This window comes from Epinephelus lanceolatus, chromosome 2, assembly GCF_041903045.1.
Source record: "Epinephelus lanceolatus isolate andai-2023 chromosome 2, ASM4190304v1, whole genome shotgun sequence".
Lineage (NCBI taxonomy): Eukaryota > Metazoa > Chordata > Actinopteri > Perciformes > Serranidae > Epinephelus > Epinephelus lanceolatus.
In genome coordinates this window covers 26,552,651-26,569,424 of record NC_135735.1, presented here as the reverse complement: position 1 = coordinate 26,569,424, position 16,774 = coordinate 26,552,651, and the positions used below count along the sequence as shown (strand labels likewise).

General features: G+C 37.9%; 2 protein-coding genes across 3 annotated transcripts; one reads left to right on the top strand and one right to left on the bottom strand.

Moving 5' to 3' along the window:
* Positions 1–109: 109 nt before the first annotated feature.
* tex9 (testis expressed 9) lies at positions 110–9,032 on the top strand. 2 transcript variants are annotated; one of them, XM_078175807.1, is made up of 12 exons: positions 110–249; positions 2,944–3,077; positions 3,539–3,602; positions 3,723–3,799; positions 5,695–5,740; positions 5,898–5,980; positions 6,120–6,286; positions 7,195–7,286; positions 7,452–7,625; positions 7,722–7,856; positions 8,669–8,803; positions 8,903–9,032. In XM_078175807.1, the coding sequence occupies exons 1-12, from the start codon at positions 226–228 to the stop codon at positions 8,978–8,980; spliced, it is 1,209 nt and encodes a 402-aa protein (XP_078031933.1). In that variant the 5' UTR covers positions 110–225; the 3' UTR covers positions 8,981–9,032. The 2 variants fall into 2 exon arrangements, with proteins under 2 accessions (XP_078031933.1, XP_033479006.2); XM_033623115.2 differs by lacking the exon at positions 110–249 and adding an exon at positions 1,782–1,865.
* Positions 9,033–9,061: 29 nt separating this feature from the next.
* Positions 9,062–14,728, bottom strand: mns1 (meiosis-specific nuclear structural 1). Its single transcript, XM_033623087.2, has 10 exons — positions 14,561–14,728; positions 14,202–14,411; positions 12,663–12,790; positions 11,819–11,921; positions 11,245–11,474; positions 10,560–10,776; positions 10,354–10,461; positions 9,795–10,052; positions 9,418–9,543; positions 9,062–9,336 (listed from the first exon to the last, which is right to left on the bottom strand). Exons 1-10 carry the CDS (start codon positions 14,561–14,563, stop codon positions 9,226–9,228), a joined length of 1,494 nt encoding a protein of 497 aa, XP_033478978.2. The 5' UTR covers positions 14,564–14,728; the 3' UTR covers positions 9,062–9,225.
* Positions 14,729–16,774: the final 2,046 nt, after the last annotated feature.

The window sequence follows — 16,774 nt, the reverse complement described above, 5'->3', positions numbered from 1 at the left end:
CAGCAGCGCGCCCTGTTGTTGTTGTCGTTGCCACCCAGTCCTCCTCCGACATCGCTCGCTCCAAGTCCCCACACTTGGTGAATTAAAGACGCCGTGCAGCAAAACTACGCGTCGCTGTCCAACGCGACCTGGTGCATCGATATAAATACAGGCGGGGTGTAAACAGTACACGGACAGTTGCAAAACAACTAGCTGGTCCCTCCGGTGTGCTGTGCCTCTCACGTTATGGGATTTCTCTGCATGTGCATGGTGAGTAGTAGCTGTTGGGCAGACGCATGCGCACTGAGACCCCCAGAATTAAAAACAACATGTAAGCTGAAGACGTTACTGAGCACGTTACTATGAATGTCCATCAATGTAAATTTGGATACTATTAATTTATTTAGTTAACTTTGACCCAGCAATAAAACAAACATAGATTATTATCATAATTATTATTATATGCATTTTTAATGATTAGTTGGCTGTATGACCATCAGCACAATGTAGGCTTGACAATTTGAGGGTGGTTTGTTAAGATATAACTTCATTTGGGAGTATGCAACACTTACCATAAAACTTCAATTAGTAGCCTAGGCTATTAATTGCTTAAATCAATTAAATCAGCAGGCCTATATTTGGGACAGGCCTTTAATTCCTTTCACACAAAACTGTTGCTCAGCAAAGATGGGAAATACAATGCAAAGTTTATTTAAACTATTATGTATATTAAAAATTAGGCTTCAGATAATATATTAATCATGAATCATTCATTTGATCTGGCTCCCACAGACAGCACATCAGAGATGTGAAATGGTACTTGATGATTACAGCACCCGGCATACCAACACAACACTTTATCGTGTTAAAACAATACTCCCAACTTGGATTATTTTTTTAAGAAAAACCCTTTCGATTCTTTTGATCTCAGGACACTTACGGACTTAAGGAATATGAGTAGGCTAACTTAAAGGGTCATCAAGCAATGAAAACTTAATTTTAAGATAGCCAAAACCCAGTTTTATACATCTGAAGAACTTCTATAAAGAAAAAAAGGAACTGCTTGGCAACCAGGCCAGGCGTTTAATCGAGACAGGCCTTTATTCGTCAAAATGTGTAGCCACATCCTTGAACCATGCAGGAATGCACAGCTTCTTTTATCATAGTTTATATCTGGATTGCTTTCAGCTTTATTGCCCAGTCTAAAACATTGTTAGAAAAGTAAAAAGTGATCAAATGTAATAAGGTACATTACTTTGATTTAGTAATAAAAATAATGTAATTTCTAATCTATGACCTATATCATTTCAAAAGTAACCTTCCCCACACAGATTTCTGTATGATTATTTCTACATAAAATCCTAATATAATATTTAAAAATAGCCCTGATATTGTCCACAGCTCGGATTTGAGAATTCCATTTTTTAAAATGAAGGTGTGAAGTTTGAAAGACGTGTGTGTTTTATCAGGCGGGGAAGGGCTAATAGAAGATACTTTTGAATTAACTAAATTAAAAGTCGAATTGCTGGAGTACCGTTTTGATTAGTTTATTGGGCAAAAGTGAACATTTAATTAGCCTACACAAATATGTTTTTATGTTGAACTTTATTGTTAACTTTTGTAACTAAGTAATAGTATTTTGCTTTAAAAACCTTAAGAAAATACATTCACCTTTTTGTTTCAGCTGTTAGCACAACCTGCTGAAATGCAACTTTTGTGTAGGCTGTTGAAATTTCATCTTTAAATGTCCATAATGGGCTACCGTACAGCGCGCTCACTGAACCTGTAGTTGCTATGCAACCAGGACTGCATCGAATCCCTCTGTTACAATGGCTGAAAGAAGTTGTGATAAAAAGCCTCCTCCGTCTCGGTCCGTCGTCTCTCAGGTTTGTAGCGTAGTTTTTTCACGTTTACCCGTCAAAGGTTTAATAAAATAGTTTGTGGGCCAACAATAAAGGGTTATAAGCTTATAATTAGTTTACAACAGGTGAAGTCAACAAACACAAGCTAACGTTAACTACTTCCTGTAACCGTATGGTGGACATGACGCTTAATATACGGCTCATTAGTGTTGTCTCTTTCGAAATAAATGGACACTAATGCTGCCAGAGGATGACAAAATAGCCCATATGAATATTTATATTATAAGGTATAACAGTGCTAAAGTGTGTGGGTGGTTGAAGAATACGCGGAACGCCAAACTAATCCCATGCAGTTGTGATTTTGTCCACAAACATCTGTCACAAATTGCTTTCATTCAGTTTTCACAATGCTAAAAACAAACTGCCTTGCTTATTTTACCTTTAAATTTAAAACGCTTTGCCTATTATATAGAAAGTGCAAAACCATAATCATATCCTCTAATCTGACAGGTGATATTATATAGTATTTTTATTCAGTTTATCAATAGACACCATCAGTCACCTGATCACTTCAGCCTGAGTGTACTAACATGTCACAATGTGCTATTCTTCTATTGAAGGATTCTCTATAAAAGGGTTTATAAGCCTTTCAGTCAATCAGAAAGATCTGTTCAAACCCCTACTCCGTGTTTGACTGCTTACCTGAAAAGTGTGTACTGCCTGACTGATTCTGGGTCTTAAAAGCCAGTAAGAATTACATTATTTGAGAGTAAAAAAAATCAGATTATGATATAATTTTTTGTATCATAAACAGACATCCCTTAAATTTGATTTTTAAAGAATTGTGACCAATATTCGTCCTGAGCAGGACATTTCATGGTTGTAAAAGAAACTTGTCAGGGCTCCCTGTGGACAAACTACATGCCATTTCTGTGCTGCAGTTTCTTGTTACTTATCAGCCATGTTTGCCAATTCATCAGTCAGGTTTAGATAAAAAACAAGGTAAGTTGTAAATTGATTTATATTATAATCCAATCTCATGATGTGAAATTTTACCTCTGTGAGATAATTTTACTAAGTCTAAGTGCTTTGTCTTGTCTAGCCCAAGAAACGTCCGTCCTCCAGCAGTAACGCTGAGAAGTCCAAGAGGGCTGAGGTGAGACCTCAGGCCAAATCTGCCTCTGCTCCAACAAAGAAGCACACAGATGATCTTTTATTCAAGGAAGAACAATACAAGTAAGACTACCCATTACAATATCTGCTGGCTTGTTTTTGATTCAGTTTGAATGAAATATGTAAAACGTCTTCAGGTGGACCCTTCTGATTTATTTTAATGTAGAAGGTTAGTTCATTTTTGGGGCAATTCCTCTTCACTCTGGTTGGACTCTTTAAGATTCCTTTAGCTTCACTTCATTCCTTCATCAAACCTGAAGAGAAATCCCTCTTGTGTTAAAGTACATTAATAACCATGACTGACTTTACATTAGCTTTTTAATAAAAGCCTGTCATCACCTAAGTAGCCTACCACAAGTACGAGAGTCATTATGCTAAAATGAACACAAAAAAAATTCTCTCCATCACAGACGCCACAAGGCACCAAGCTGTGTTTACATTATTGTATTGCATTTCTTACAGTCCTGCAAAACTGTATAAAATTAGCCATATGATGTCATCATCCTCCATTTTATTTTCTTCAGACTCTTAAATGCAGAGCTGGAAGCCAAAACTGCAGATATAGTAAGACAGGCAGAACAACTTATGGTAAGTTATCAACATGTTCACATCAATTATTTGTGCTCCTTTTCTGTTTTGTATTGTTGAGTAAAGACTTGCTGTAAAATTAAAATGTGAATCTGGCTCTTGGTGTTTATCGAATTTTAGAGAGAACAGAGTGAAGTTCTGTCAAAACCCTTATCCACCCTCCTGCTCACGGACATCGAGGATGAAGACGAATCAAGGTAATAAATATTTGAGGCTCATGCCACAAGAATAACCATTGATATTTTTGTTGCTCATTTTCTCTAAAAGTCTACATTTATTTCAGTGCACCACTCCAGCCTCCACACAGACCATTCAAATATTCAAGTTAATTAAAGCCACAGTGTAAGAGAAACAACTTAAAGCTTTGGAAGGCAGACATTATAGAAAAGCAAAAAAACAGCAGAATTTGAAAATAAAACTTCCTGGAATAACAACTTTTCTGCAGGATTCTTCGCCATTGAATCAGACTGTCACCATCTGAGGGGACGTGAACTGTAGTTGTAGAACTGTAGTTGTAGAACAGCCAATAGGAACTCCCTCCCTCTGAAATGACCAGGGGCCTCATTTATAAAGCTTGCTTACGCACAAAACGGGGCTTGAAAGTGGCGTATGCCACTTACCACGCAAAGGTTGTGATTTATAAAAATAAACTTGGCGGGAGAATGTGCGCACCTGTAAGCAAACTCTGAGTCATGCGTGCGCACATTTTGGAGACACTGGGAAGTGGCGACGCACACGGCGAGGTGGAGAAGTGTAGTCGGATTTTTATTGATGTCTCACACAAATTTAATGTCACGCTATATCCACCTTAGATCCACGTTATCATTGAAATTAAATCCAGCAGCCTAATTTTGCGTTTGGAGTGAGTTTTAATTGTTTCATAAAAACGTTGTAAAATCCAACTCAAATCCTGAACTGAAATTCTTTCTAAATACTTATTTAATCCGCACTGCCTCTAACGTCTCATTGTCCACTCTGTGAGCGCAGGAGGGGGAGAGGATGGCGCGACTGCATGGAATATATTTACTTATTTAGCTAAATATTTCCAGTGCATTTATCATGTCTCGAAATACAGCCATTAAGCACAACCGTTACACTCACTTCATCAGCCCTACTTAAACATGTGCTGTTCATGACAAAACCGGCATTAAGAAACATGTTCGCTTATTACACTTTCATCTTTGAATTGTATTTCAAATTACACGTTGTATTTTGGGACAGGGATACCACTGGTTCATGCTGTAATTCAGGCCGGGAGTCTGATCAGACTAATTGCCATAAACATATAAATTGCGGTGACCCTCGTGCGTAATTGCGCAAGATGGCACTGTCCGTGCAGTCCCACAGACACAGCTGACAGCTTCAGCAGCGCTGATGTGCTGCCACTTTATTTCGCTTTCTTGTATTAGTGATCCTGCTGCTGTGGCCACCAAATAAAATTTTTCTTCAGTCCTCCACCTCCCGTTAAAGGGTCTCTAGCTCAGTCTCGGAGAAATTCCGTTTTTTGGTTCGTTTCTCACACCTGTCGCCGTGACTCACACAACGAGAGAACACTCGCATGCCGGCTTATTTATATGCAGATCGCATTCATGAGGTGATTTGCATGACCATTTATGGTTGAACTAGGGCGTGTAGAGGGCGGAATATGAGGCGGATCTGGGTGCGCACAACTCCAGGAGGTCTGTGATTTATAAAGAGAACATTGCGTGCAAGTGTGCGTGCGCACGGTTTTATAAATCAGATTATTTTTTGGCGCACGCCATTTTCAGCTTTTGGGCGCACGTCAACTTTTAGTATGAATCCTAAGCACTCTTTTATAAATGAGGCCCCTGGTATTGTCCAAAGTCATCCGTCATGGCCCAGATTTTCTAAAGCCTGAAAACAGAGCTAAGAGAAGGTGCAGAAGTCTGGTGCTCAGACCATTTGAACATTAGTATGGTCAAAATGTATTATGGGATTTTGGCCCTATGATACCAACATTAAACAGCCTACCCCAGCTTTGATCAGCAAAATCATCAGTTTCTTTATTTATGTAAGTGTGTGTACGTATCTTACTACCTGTCTCTGTTTATATCTATCTGTTCACCTACAGGATAATGAAGCATCAACAGGCTGCCGTGCAGGAGCCTGGTGTGAAGGTATGAGTTCAGATTATATAGTAAGGTGTCTGTATTTCAGAAACCTGCAGACACTTTCCTCAACAGACACGAGTTTACAGTCTACAAGTATAGTTTATTAACGCTGTAGGCATACACAACATTACACTGCTTCTGTTTTCGCCATCTGTTTTCTTAGGCGGTGACCAAAAAAAGAGCCACATCAACATCACACAACATGTGTCCTGAAAAACAAGGGAAAGGGCCTCATCGTAAAACAGCGTGAGTTTGATTGTAAATAACTTTAGAGCCATTTACAACATTTTTTATCACAGTATGTCATACATCTTGTTAAACACATTATACTTGAACATTTCTCATAAGGCCACGAAATGTTTTCACATTGTTTGCTTTATTTCAGAACCCCAAGTGTGTCTCAGGTGGATGATTTAGCAGCTGTAGAAGACTCAGCTGATTGTTTTCTGGCGAAGACGATAAGTAGCATGGAGGAGAAGATGAACAACAACACTGTGGTTCATGAAAATGGTTTGGATGATGGGGCTGACGCTGGAGAAAATCTAGGATCAGGTATTTATGTCACTTTGTGAAATGTAAACCACAGTTTTATTTATTTATAGTGATGAATTATGTATGCAAATATTTATTTAATTTTTTTTTTTTTTATTTGTCTGAGAATTACCAAAAAACTCCACATAAGACATTTTATTCCTTTGTCTTAGTCTGTGTTACCTCTTTTTGTAAATACTTATATGTGAGCTGTAATTTTATTTTACAACAATAAATGATACATTCACATTATTTCTTACATTTATAACAAAGATTACCTGTGTTTTGGGGTCCATGAAGGATCTGAAAGTTACTGAGAAATTTCCTACCATGAGAAAATCTTGCCACTTAAAGAAACAGTGCGCAAGATTTAGGGGGATTTAATGGCATCTAGCTGTGAGGACTGCAACCACTTGAAACTTCAGGATTCCTCTAGTGTTTATTGTTCAGGAGTCAGGAGCCAAATTATCTGCAGAGGTCTCTTCCTTTCCAAAACACATGAACCAGGTAATACAATCTGTAAAAAATTCTGAATAAAGCAGTTTCATGCTACAAATCAATGTTTCTCTGAAGCTTTTTGACATGTCGCAGGTTGGCCACTAGCCCAGCACCTGTGAATATGTGCTCATCGTTTGTCTCTGATTAAGATCGTTAAGGTTCTGGGCTATTGTAGAGACTGACGAGGACCCGCTCTCTATGTAGATATACTTATTATATTAAATTTCTGCCAAAATATCCCTCTCAATCCTACACACTGGACCTTTAGGAATCTTAAATAAATATAAAAATGGAGCTTTACCATTGAATAGTAGCCTGAAGTTTGTCAGAGCCTGTGATACTTTTCATACATTTTTTATGTATTTGTGGGGGGAGGGAGTGAAAGCCATTTTTATGAGCTTCTAAGTGATTGAGTTCTGTTTTGTTTTAAGGTGTTTCAGATGCTCAGATACGAGTTCTGAAGGCAAAACTGCGGATCATGCAAGAGGAACTGGATCAGCTGTCATGTGAATATTATAAGAAGGTATAACATTTTTTTGATAAACATTGATTCAACAAGAGCTGTTATTGCTCCTGCTAATCAGCAGAGGGGGGCAGAGCATCACCTGAACAGCTCTGAACCATTGGATGATGGAAACTCAAATACTGACATTGTTTGTAGATAACAATTAAGTTTCTGCTGTTGCAGGATGATGAAAACGCTGAACTTAGTGCAAAAATTAAAGAGCTGGAGGAGGATCGAGCCAGACTGCAAAAAACAACAAACATCCAGCAGACGCAGATCGAGAAGCACAGAGCTTTGGCAGAGGAGTCCGACAAAAAATGTGATGGTCTTCAGCTGCAAGTGTCTGCTTTACACAAGGTCTGTAAGAGACTGACAATATATGGACTCTTAATAACCTGTAAAATATGACACTGCCTTCCAATACTCATGTGTGATCACGTCCTGGTTCTGCAGGAAATAGAAAATATGAACAGATCCCACAAACAAGCAGCAGCAGTCCACAGCACTGTGGAGGTTCGTCTGAACAGAGCCTTGGAGGAGGTGGAGAGGTTAAAGACTCAACTCAACAAGATGAAACAGATGAACAAGGTAGGCTAATTACAGTGCTGATAAAAACAAACTGTTTATTTTTTGGTTAAGATTTCATTCTTTGGTGCTTGACTTCACTTAGAGATGGGACCAGAATTTTCCTTTCAACATGGTTTTATCTTTTGCGTTTGACATTAACAATTTTTAATGTACTATTTAATGAGCAGACTTTTATTGCAGGAATAACTGCAATTTATATAGAATCCTGTGTGCTTTTAAAATAGTATGAAATGATACAGAGAGAAATAAAAACATCAGTCAAACATGGAATGATTGAAACATTAAAACTAAAAAAAGAGCATATTTATAACAATCACAAATAATTTAATCTTTATTTCAATATATTAAAAATGTATTCCATTTGTAGAGGGCATATCAGCAAAATGTCCTGTTACAGGGTTTATTTCATATATTTGTTGAATGTTTTAGTATTGTTGTAGTTTTAAAAAGTGAAGTAAGGTCAAAAAGATAATGCATCATTTCAGTAGATTAAAGATCCCCTACAAATGAAACTGAAAACAGGGAGCTCTGTAACTTCACACAGTGAAAAACTGCATAAACAAAGAATTAAACTGAAGCATGCAGGGAAATCAGGAGTCTTTCATGAATAGTAGCTGAATATTAAGCTGCACAGTGGACAACATGGAATATGATATTTAAAGATGGACAGAGTTCATTTAACTCTTTAGAGCTTCATAAAGCAGCAGCTATAACTGAATTTCAACATGTTGTAATAGTTGTAACCTCAGGTTGTGCATGTTTGAATCTGCTTAACTTCTACTAACTTCAGTCTTTCAAATTATTTTAAATAGGACAAGATAAGTGAGGAACATCAGAGTAAAGAAAATCTACTTGCTGAAAACAAAATGCTAAAGAAGCAGAAAGCAGAACTCATCGTGGGTTTCAAGAAGCAGCTCAAGCTGATTGACATTCTCAAAAGACAAAAGGTACGTGTCTCTATCTCATTCACCCTGTTAATACACACACTGCTCATAATCCAATCAAAATGTTCACGGACTAACTTTTTGTTTTGTTTTTCTGTACAGATGCATTTTGAAGCTGCCAAGCTGCTGTCATTCACAGAGGACGAGTTCATGAAAGCTTTGGACTGGGGGAAGTCGTAAACACTCAGAGCTTCAGACATATAGAAGAGATTTAAGAAATTTAGATTCAGAGGTTTGTCTGACCTTGTCTGCACAAACCTAATAAAAACATGTCACTAAATCATGTTGTTGTTACTGAATACTAAACAAGTTCTATCATATAAACTGAGAAATTAATTTTTGTGGTCACTGATAAAGTGCTACTCAGTTAACTGTAACCTCAAACTGCCATCTAGTGGCTGAGTATGCAATGACAGGGACAGAGTTCACTCGTCGTCTTCCCAGCCATCGTCAGAGAAGATATCTGCCTGACGTGTTCTAAAGTTTCTTCTGAAGTCTTCATCAAAGTGCTCCAGGTCTTCTTCACGGAGCAAACCCTGAAAATGTTTAACTCATGGTCATACATGAGTGATATGAACTTGTGTAATTTTATTTATGATTCATACACTGCATCATACCTTTGGTAGGTATCCAAGGAGTTTAGTTGCGTGACGTTTAAGAAGTCGCTGCCTCTCTTCTTCAATGATCTGTCTGCGCAGCGCCTCCCTCTCTTGCTCAAGTGCTCTTTCTTTAGCCTCATGTTCCTTTAAGGGAGAGATCAATTGCAGTGTCACAGCAGGTCATTTAAAACTGACATTAGAGTCAAAGATGATACGCTGCAGCTTAATACATCTTAAGACTTTGCAAGTGCTCAATATCAAATATCATTGAGGTTGCTGCTAACTGTTCCTTCCAGGGTTTAACGCTAGCAGCATAACCTCTGACAACAAAACTACTATCAAGAATCAGACCTTATTCTTGGTTTGATCATGCACACAGAGAGCTTGGTGCGTACCATGTAGGCCTCACGCTGCCGTCTTCTGTCCTCTATCAGTTTTTCCACTTCGCGTTTGTGCTCGAGTTGTTTCATGCGTCGTTTCTGAGCGTTCATCTGCTCCAACCGATCGTCCTCTGCGAACTTAGCCATCATCATTTTCTTGAAGGCCTCCTCCTCCTCTTTCTCCGCCTGCCTCCGCATCTCTTTGAAAGCCATCTGCTCCTGGCAGGTCTGCTGCATCATCAGCCTCTGTCTGATTTTCTTCTCCATCTCTTCCTGTTGGAGGAAAGTTTTAAAAAACATTAAGATAATTCACAGGCGCACACAGGAGTCTGTGCATGTCTCTCATCTAATAGCGGCCATTTTTCCTTGTTTAAAGATACTTTATAAGCCAAACAATTCATAAAAAAAAGACTGACACATTAATCATTAATTAATAATCAACTACTTGTAATCATTGCATGCATCCCTAGTATCCAATATATTGGTCATAAATTTGTCTCAACTGTCAACTTCATTACAGTATGAACTGTTGAGCATGGATGCTTATAAAGTGAGACAGTAATGTGATACTTACAATGTCTCTCTGCCTGTTAGCCTCCTCTTGTTCTTCTAAATAAAGTTCCTCACGGACTCGCTCCATCTCTTCACGCTGCTGCCTCTCCTCTTCAATCTTCTCAGACAGCTAGAGAAGGAAATAAAGGAGTGATGTTTGGTGCCAAACACAGGTGTCACTGATGAATGAATAAAAGTGTCAACATTAAATAAAAAATATGTCTCAACCATTTTATGAAGCTGCTCCTTTGCTTCTTCTCTCTCTTTGATCTTAGCTATTCTGCTCTCTTCCATCTGCTGCTGTTGGCTCGCAAGCTCCATGATGCGTCTGTTCTCAGCCTCCATTTTCTCTTGCTCCATGCGTCTCCATTCGGCCTGCTGTCTCTTGAATTCCTCAATGTGCTGCTGAGTGGCTCTGACCTTCTCCAGTTTCAGCTGTCTCTCCCTTCAAGAAATTTTTTTTTTAAAAATCCATCATTCTACGGAAAACTTGACATTTTCTCTGGAAGAAGACAGATGCTAGTGGACACTTAATTTGGAATGTATACTCATACTGAACCAATGAATAGAAAATATGTATGGTATTTATCTGCATGGATAGTTATTCACTATATTGTATATCATTTCTGCCAATATATCCCCCTAAATCCTACACACTGGACCTTTAATTTAAGTTTTTATGTTTTAATTGAATGCAATGGCCCTTGTGCGCTGGATATTATATGATTTGACTTAACATATCTACTTTCTTGGATTCAACAGACCAGTATAAGCAAGTCCAAATTAAATCCATGGAATTCAAGTTTCTTCTCACACAAATATCTTACCCTTGACTACTGTGTTTAGCAAGATAAATACTGTTGCATTGTGCACTCATGATACAGACTGTAAGACTTGGCAATTAAGTACTTACATCTGATCCTCCTCATAAATCTTCCTGACAATCTCATCAACCATGAGCTTCTCTTTGAGGAACTCCTCGTACGCCTCTTGTCTCTTGCGCTCCCTCTCCACGAGCTGCTGCTCCAGCTCTCTCTGATACTGCGCCAGCTCCTCTTGGCGCTTCTGCTCCAGCTTCTGCTTCTCAGCGGCCGCTTGCTCATGTTCACTCTTCATCCTGCGAGCAAAGTCTGCCTCCTCACGCTAATGTCAGAGAGAAGACATACACGGTGTAAAAAATATTCTGTATTTCAAATTTCCACTTGAAATCAAAGTTTCATAAAGTTAAAAGCTCCTTATCAGGAGGAATACGACCATTTTTCACTCCTGAATTATTTTTCCAAGAACTTTGATAATGAGCCTTGGTGCATAACGTCCAACTGTACATTATGAATAGTCTTTAACAACATTTCCTGAATTTAATATCACTGGATCACTGCCCAGTGGCTATTACACAAAGAAAAGCATCTGGAGTTATTTAAAGGAAGATATTTTGAAAAACAAAATCCATCTTTTGCAACCAGCACTTCAGTGAGGTTGGTGCTCACCATTGTCCCAAGCCTTGTAGCCTCCTGCTCAGCAATCTGTGCAGCTCGTTCCTTATTCAGATATGCAGACTTCAGCTTTGACTCCAGCTCTCGAAGCTCCATGCTGAAAAGTATTTGAAAACTTTAAAAATCAACAGTATGAAGAGACCAAAGCAGAGAAAAGCACACAAAAGCAAAATGTTGCATTTGTATGTTGACCCAGATACAGGGCTGTTTCAAGACACTCTGGGGGCCCCAGGCAAGAGGCACCTACAAGTAAAAAGAAATAAATAATAACTTTCACTGCTTAAAGATACTCAATAGCTCAGCTAATACCTGAAATGTCACTGGATACAAACCACCGTAGCAGCATATTGAGTGCCAGGTGGCCAGCGCGCGCCGTTATTGGACGGTGCATGGAGACTCACCCTCTTGCAATTGGACTTTGAACTTATCCCATAGTAGTGGTACCGTGAGGTACCGTAGTACTACAGTACTCCAACAATGCTAGCGCGGGTGGCAACCAATCATGCGGGACATGGTCTCAATTTGTGTGACACGTGAAAAGAGACAGAAATGCTGTGCAGTCCCGCACGATGCGGGACGTCTGGTCACCCTACTTCCACTGCCACTTGCAAGCAGCAGCTAGTAGGGGGCCCCATTAGGGGGGATTCCACCGTGTTGTCATTGTTGCAGTGTCTATAGGGGTTCCTTCATATTGTTATTGATATGGACCAATGTCAGCCGTCTCTGGGGGCCCCCCTTCCAGCTCAGAGCCCTAGGCAATTGCCTAGTTTGCCTGTCCGGTTGCGACGGCCCTGCCCAGATATACAGTAAGTCAAGGTAATGACTTAAATGTTCATACCTGTTTTCTTTAATGTACTGTCTCATTTTCTCTTCTCTCTGTGTCTCATAGTTGATGCGTGCCAGCTCCTTAGCAATTCTCTCCTCTTGTTCAAGTTGCTTCTCTCTGTTTGTTCTCTCCTCCTCTGCCTGCAAGTCAGATTTTATTATGATTATCTACATCTGAGTTTGGATAAATGAGAGTTAATATCTTGATGATGATAAAGCAACGTGTTTGGATTTCAGGTAAAAACCTGTTTTAATAATGGCAGTTACCAATAAAACTTAAATCAACCAGCTACTGGTAAATCTAGACTATTGCTCACAATCCCTCCCTGTTACCCACAAAATAAGCCTCCTGAAAAAACATTAATTTACATCTCCCCCTTATTTCACATTTCATTTTGTGGTTTATTTATTTTTTCCAGCGATGAAAAAAAAAAGAAGGGCCATTTCAGTCTGATTATCAGAATTCAAAAGTTCTAGTATATGTGAAAGAATCATTCAATGTCACCAGTAAACGATTAATCTCTACATAGTACATTAAATCAAAGTGTGGCTTCTAAGTAGCCCGGGTCAAACGCTGAATGTAAAAAGTAATGAGTAATATGTTGCACTGCATCCACTTTTCATAATGTCTGTTGTGATTTGTAGCCTCTGTTGTATGGTTAAATGTTGTTTTGTGTTTTTGTATGTATGTGAATTTATGTGAAACAGTTGTTGTCCTGGGATGCAAGACAAACATTTAGGATTTCTATTCTGGCTATAAAGTCAAATCAAATCAAATCAAAATTAAGGACGCACAATATTGGATTTTTTTGCAGATATCCGATATGTAACAACTAATTTGGTCGATAACCCATACCGATATAGACACTTTTCCCCCACTTAATTTTATTGATCATCAAGTCTCCTCTGTACTGTAACTAACATCAAATTATGCATAAATACTCTTCCTGTGATGGTTCTGATATTATACTGGCCGATACCGATGACATGGCGATATTATCGTGCATCCCTAATCAAAACACATTCGCGCTAATAAAAAGTTCAGTAAAAAGTAATATCCCAGGATCGAACCTTAAATATAAGTGCACATAAGTCTTTTTAACAATTAAATTTAATTTCCTCTTAAATAATATTTGTATGACCCCTTTAATTTGGTCATCACACCACAGTAGAACATTCAAAGAAAACCTGACACCATTTCAACCACTACCCTACTTCTCTGTGCAACAATTATTCAGTCATATTGTACAAAATTATGTGTGTGTTTCTAAACATAAATATCTGTATATATTTTTCTTTAATAATACTATTGGGGTGTTTTTTTAAATATACACTTGTTAACTCATGTTATTGTACTTATTTTGTATCATAATCTAATTTATTTTTGTCTTATTCATACAATTTCTATGTGTGTAGCATGAAGTAACCTACAACTAAAATTCACTATTCGGCCCTGTATAATCACAACAAGGCCAATCCTTGGACCATAAAGTTCATGTTCATTTAACCCTGGCAACTTGTCAAACATTAAATGCACAACATAATCCCATACCTTAAGCATAGCGCTCTCCATTTGCCTCTCCCTGATCTCCTCCTGCACCTGCCTCAGGTACCTCCTCCTCTCAAAGCTCTCCTCGTCCTGCAGACAGGCCTGCAGCTGCCTGTCTCTGGATACACGCTGAGCCTCCTGCTGCCTGTGCTGCTCCTGCTTCTGCCGCTGAAACATTAACCTCTGCTGCTGGTTGGACGCCCAGTTACGACTCTGAAAAAGTTGTTAAATAAGACACATAAGAAAACACTGAAAAACAGTAACAGGTGCTGTGTTAGCAGTGTGGTAACTTAGCAGTTTGTAGCAGTCAAGCTAATGTTAACTCTAACCTCGGTTTGGCAACGAGGATTTACCATATTTACCATGTTTGCGGCGTTTTTTGTCGATTCCTGCCTCTTAACTTATCTCCTCTTGTTTCTCTGATTCGTAAACGCGTTTGAATTATTTAACCTTAAACGAGTTTCGGTGTGTTAGCGTCATGAGAGATCAGTGAGCCGTTGGTAAACTAAAGTGTCGCTGGGTCTCCTCGGTTGTTTGGCTCAATGTTGTCCTGGAAACGCCGCGTCTCCGTACGCTCAACCAATAAAAAGGAGCGTTGATACTGACGTCAGGTCCGGGAAAATCAAAACGCGTTTATCTATCTATCTATCTATGCCCGTTTTTGTGGCTATTTGTAAATTAAAAATACAAGTAAAAACAAATAATAAGAGCGTTTCAACTCAAGTTTTCCGTAGGACTAACCACAGCACCTAAATTGTTGTTAACTGCCTTTTCCTCTTTTTTTCCCTTTGTTTTAGTTTATATATTTTGTTTTCTTTTCTTCTTTCTATTTTTTAATTTTTTTTTTGTAAATATTTGTTTTTATAAACAGATGCTCAAATTACAGTGCAGAAGTTCCAAAACTGTCAGCTTCCCATTGGTGCATTTGAAAATATTATTTTAAAAAGAAAGTAAAATAAAAAGGACAAATATACTTATCCAATAACATGAGAGGCAAAAACAACTACAAAAACATTTTAAAAAACAAACAAATACACTCACACAAAAAATAATTAAATATAAGGATAATATTAAGCTAAACCTTAGGACATTTTGATGTACAAACATATATTAATAAATTCCCAAATGCATCTGAAATGTTAGTTTTCTTTTTAAACCTGTTGTTGTATATTTTACCGTTATTTAAAAATTAATTTTATATGTATGTTTCATTATTGATTATTTAAACTTTAATGAGGCTTACTTGTATAGCAGTGCGCTGTGAAACTGACTTCTGAAAGATACCTTTTAGTTTCTCCTTTCCTTGTTTAGTTGCAAGTGTAGTTAATGTTGAACTGGTCTTTCATACAGTGGCTTATGTTTTATAGTCTATGGTAATGGTATCATAAAATTTGAAATAATGAAATCCAGAAATTCTAAAAAGAAAAATCTGTTATATAACACATAAGCTCCCTGCTCTGCTGAACTACAATGCATTTATTCACATGCATGGTAAAAAGGCTTACAATACAGGTCACACATGTCTTAGGTATAAATAAAAATAACATCCAAACATCTGCACTCTCTGGAAACATTGACAGACAGGACCCTACAGTTTAAAGCAACATTCAGAAAAACAACACCCAAAGACTCAAACCTCTTGTATTAAAGATTTATTTACATAACAAACTACAGGAAAACACTGACCCAAACCCAGTTTATAGATCTCTGAGGAAAATGTGTCCGAAGGAGAGCACAATATCTGAAGAGGAATGTATTCAAAACAGACTCGGGGTTACATGTATGGTGCCATCACAGACATAGATGCATTTACAGACTTGCTCTACAGATACTGTATATACAAGTGAAAACCCTTTTTTTAAAAAAAGAATGACTTTTGAGATATTAAGTCACACAAAGTAAACAAATCATACAGTATAAAATATTCACAGAGCTACAGGGAATTAGCCTTTTTTTTTTTTTTTTTCAAACCATAGATGCAAAATAAAAGGCAACTTTATCAACCTGCAGCTGGGATGTAAAAAACTGTGGACAGATTTATCAAGTTATTTTATCATGTCGTGCTGAGTACCTCCACCAGAACCGTATATATTTCTTTTACAAGCTGGCACGTACAACAAAATTTAAACAATAAAATCTATTTGAGTACAACGGTATATTATTCTGCTCACTCCTCAAATAGTTGTGGTTATTTTCCACCTAATATCCCATCACTGCTTAATTTTTCTCTTTTTTATGCTAGCATTTTCTTTACATGCACTATATATTTAACAGTTCAAAGGAACTTTCTGAGTGTTGAGATACACGTTACTTTGGGATGTTCAAAGGCAGCTGGTAACAATATAATGTACCTGCACCACATCAATTATGGATCATTATTTCTGCCACAAACCAGGAATTTTCTGCTAGCAACGTAAACATCTCAGTGATAATATATGTTGTTGCTATAGCAACCTCAATCCAATATAACAGAGCATATAAAACATAATTTAAAGGTTATAGAATGACAGCAAACCACAGATTAAGGGAAGGTAAAAACCGAGGACCTGATGATGACTTAAAAACATCTTAAATCA

Coding starts and splice junctions, on each gene's coding strand:
- tex9 (XM_033623115.2), top strand. CDS start 1,809: ATGGCTGAAAGAAGTTGTGATAAAAAGCCTCCTCCGTCTCGGTCCGTC. Junction 1,866..2,943: donor CTCGGTCCGTCGTCTCTCAG/GTTTGTAGCGTA, acceptor TGTCTTGTCTAG/CCCAAGAAACGTCCGTCCTC. Junction 3,603..3,722: donor GACAGGCAGAACAACTTATG/GTAAGTTATCAA, acceptor ATCGAATTTTAG/AGAGAACAGAGTGAAGTTCT.
- mns1 (XM_033623087.2), bottom strand. Junction 11,475..11,818: donor CTACAAGGCTTGGGACAATG/GTGAGCACCAAC, acceptor CTCTGACATTAG/CGTGAGGAGGCAGACTTTGC. Junction 9,544..9,794: donor GGCAGCGTGAGGCCTACATG/GTACGCACCAAG, acceptor TCTCCCTTAAAG/GAACATGAGGCTAAAGAAAG.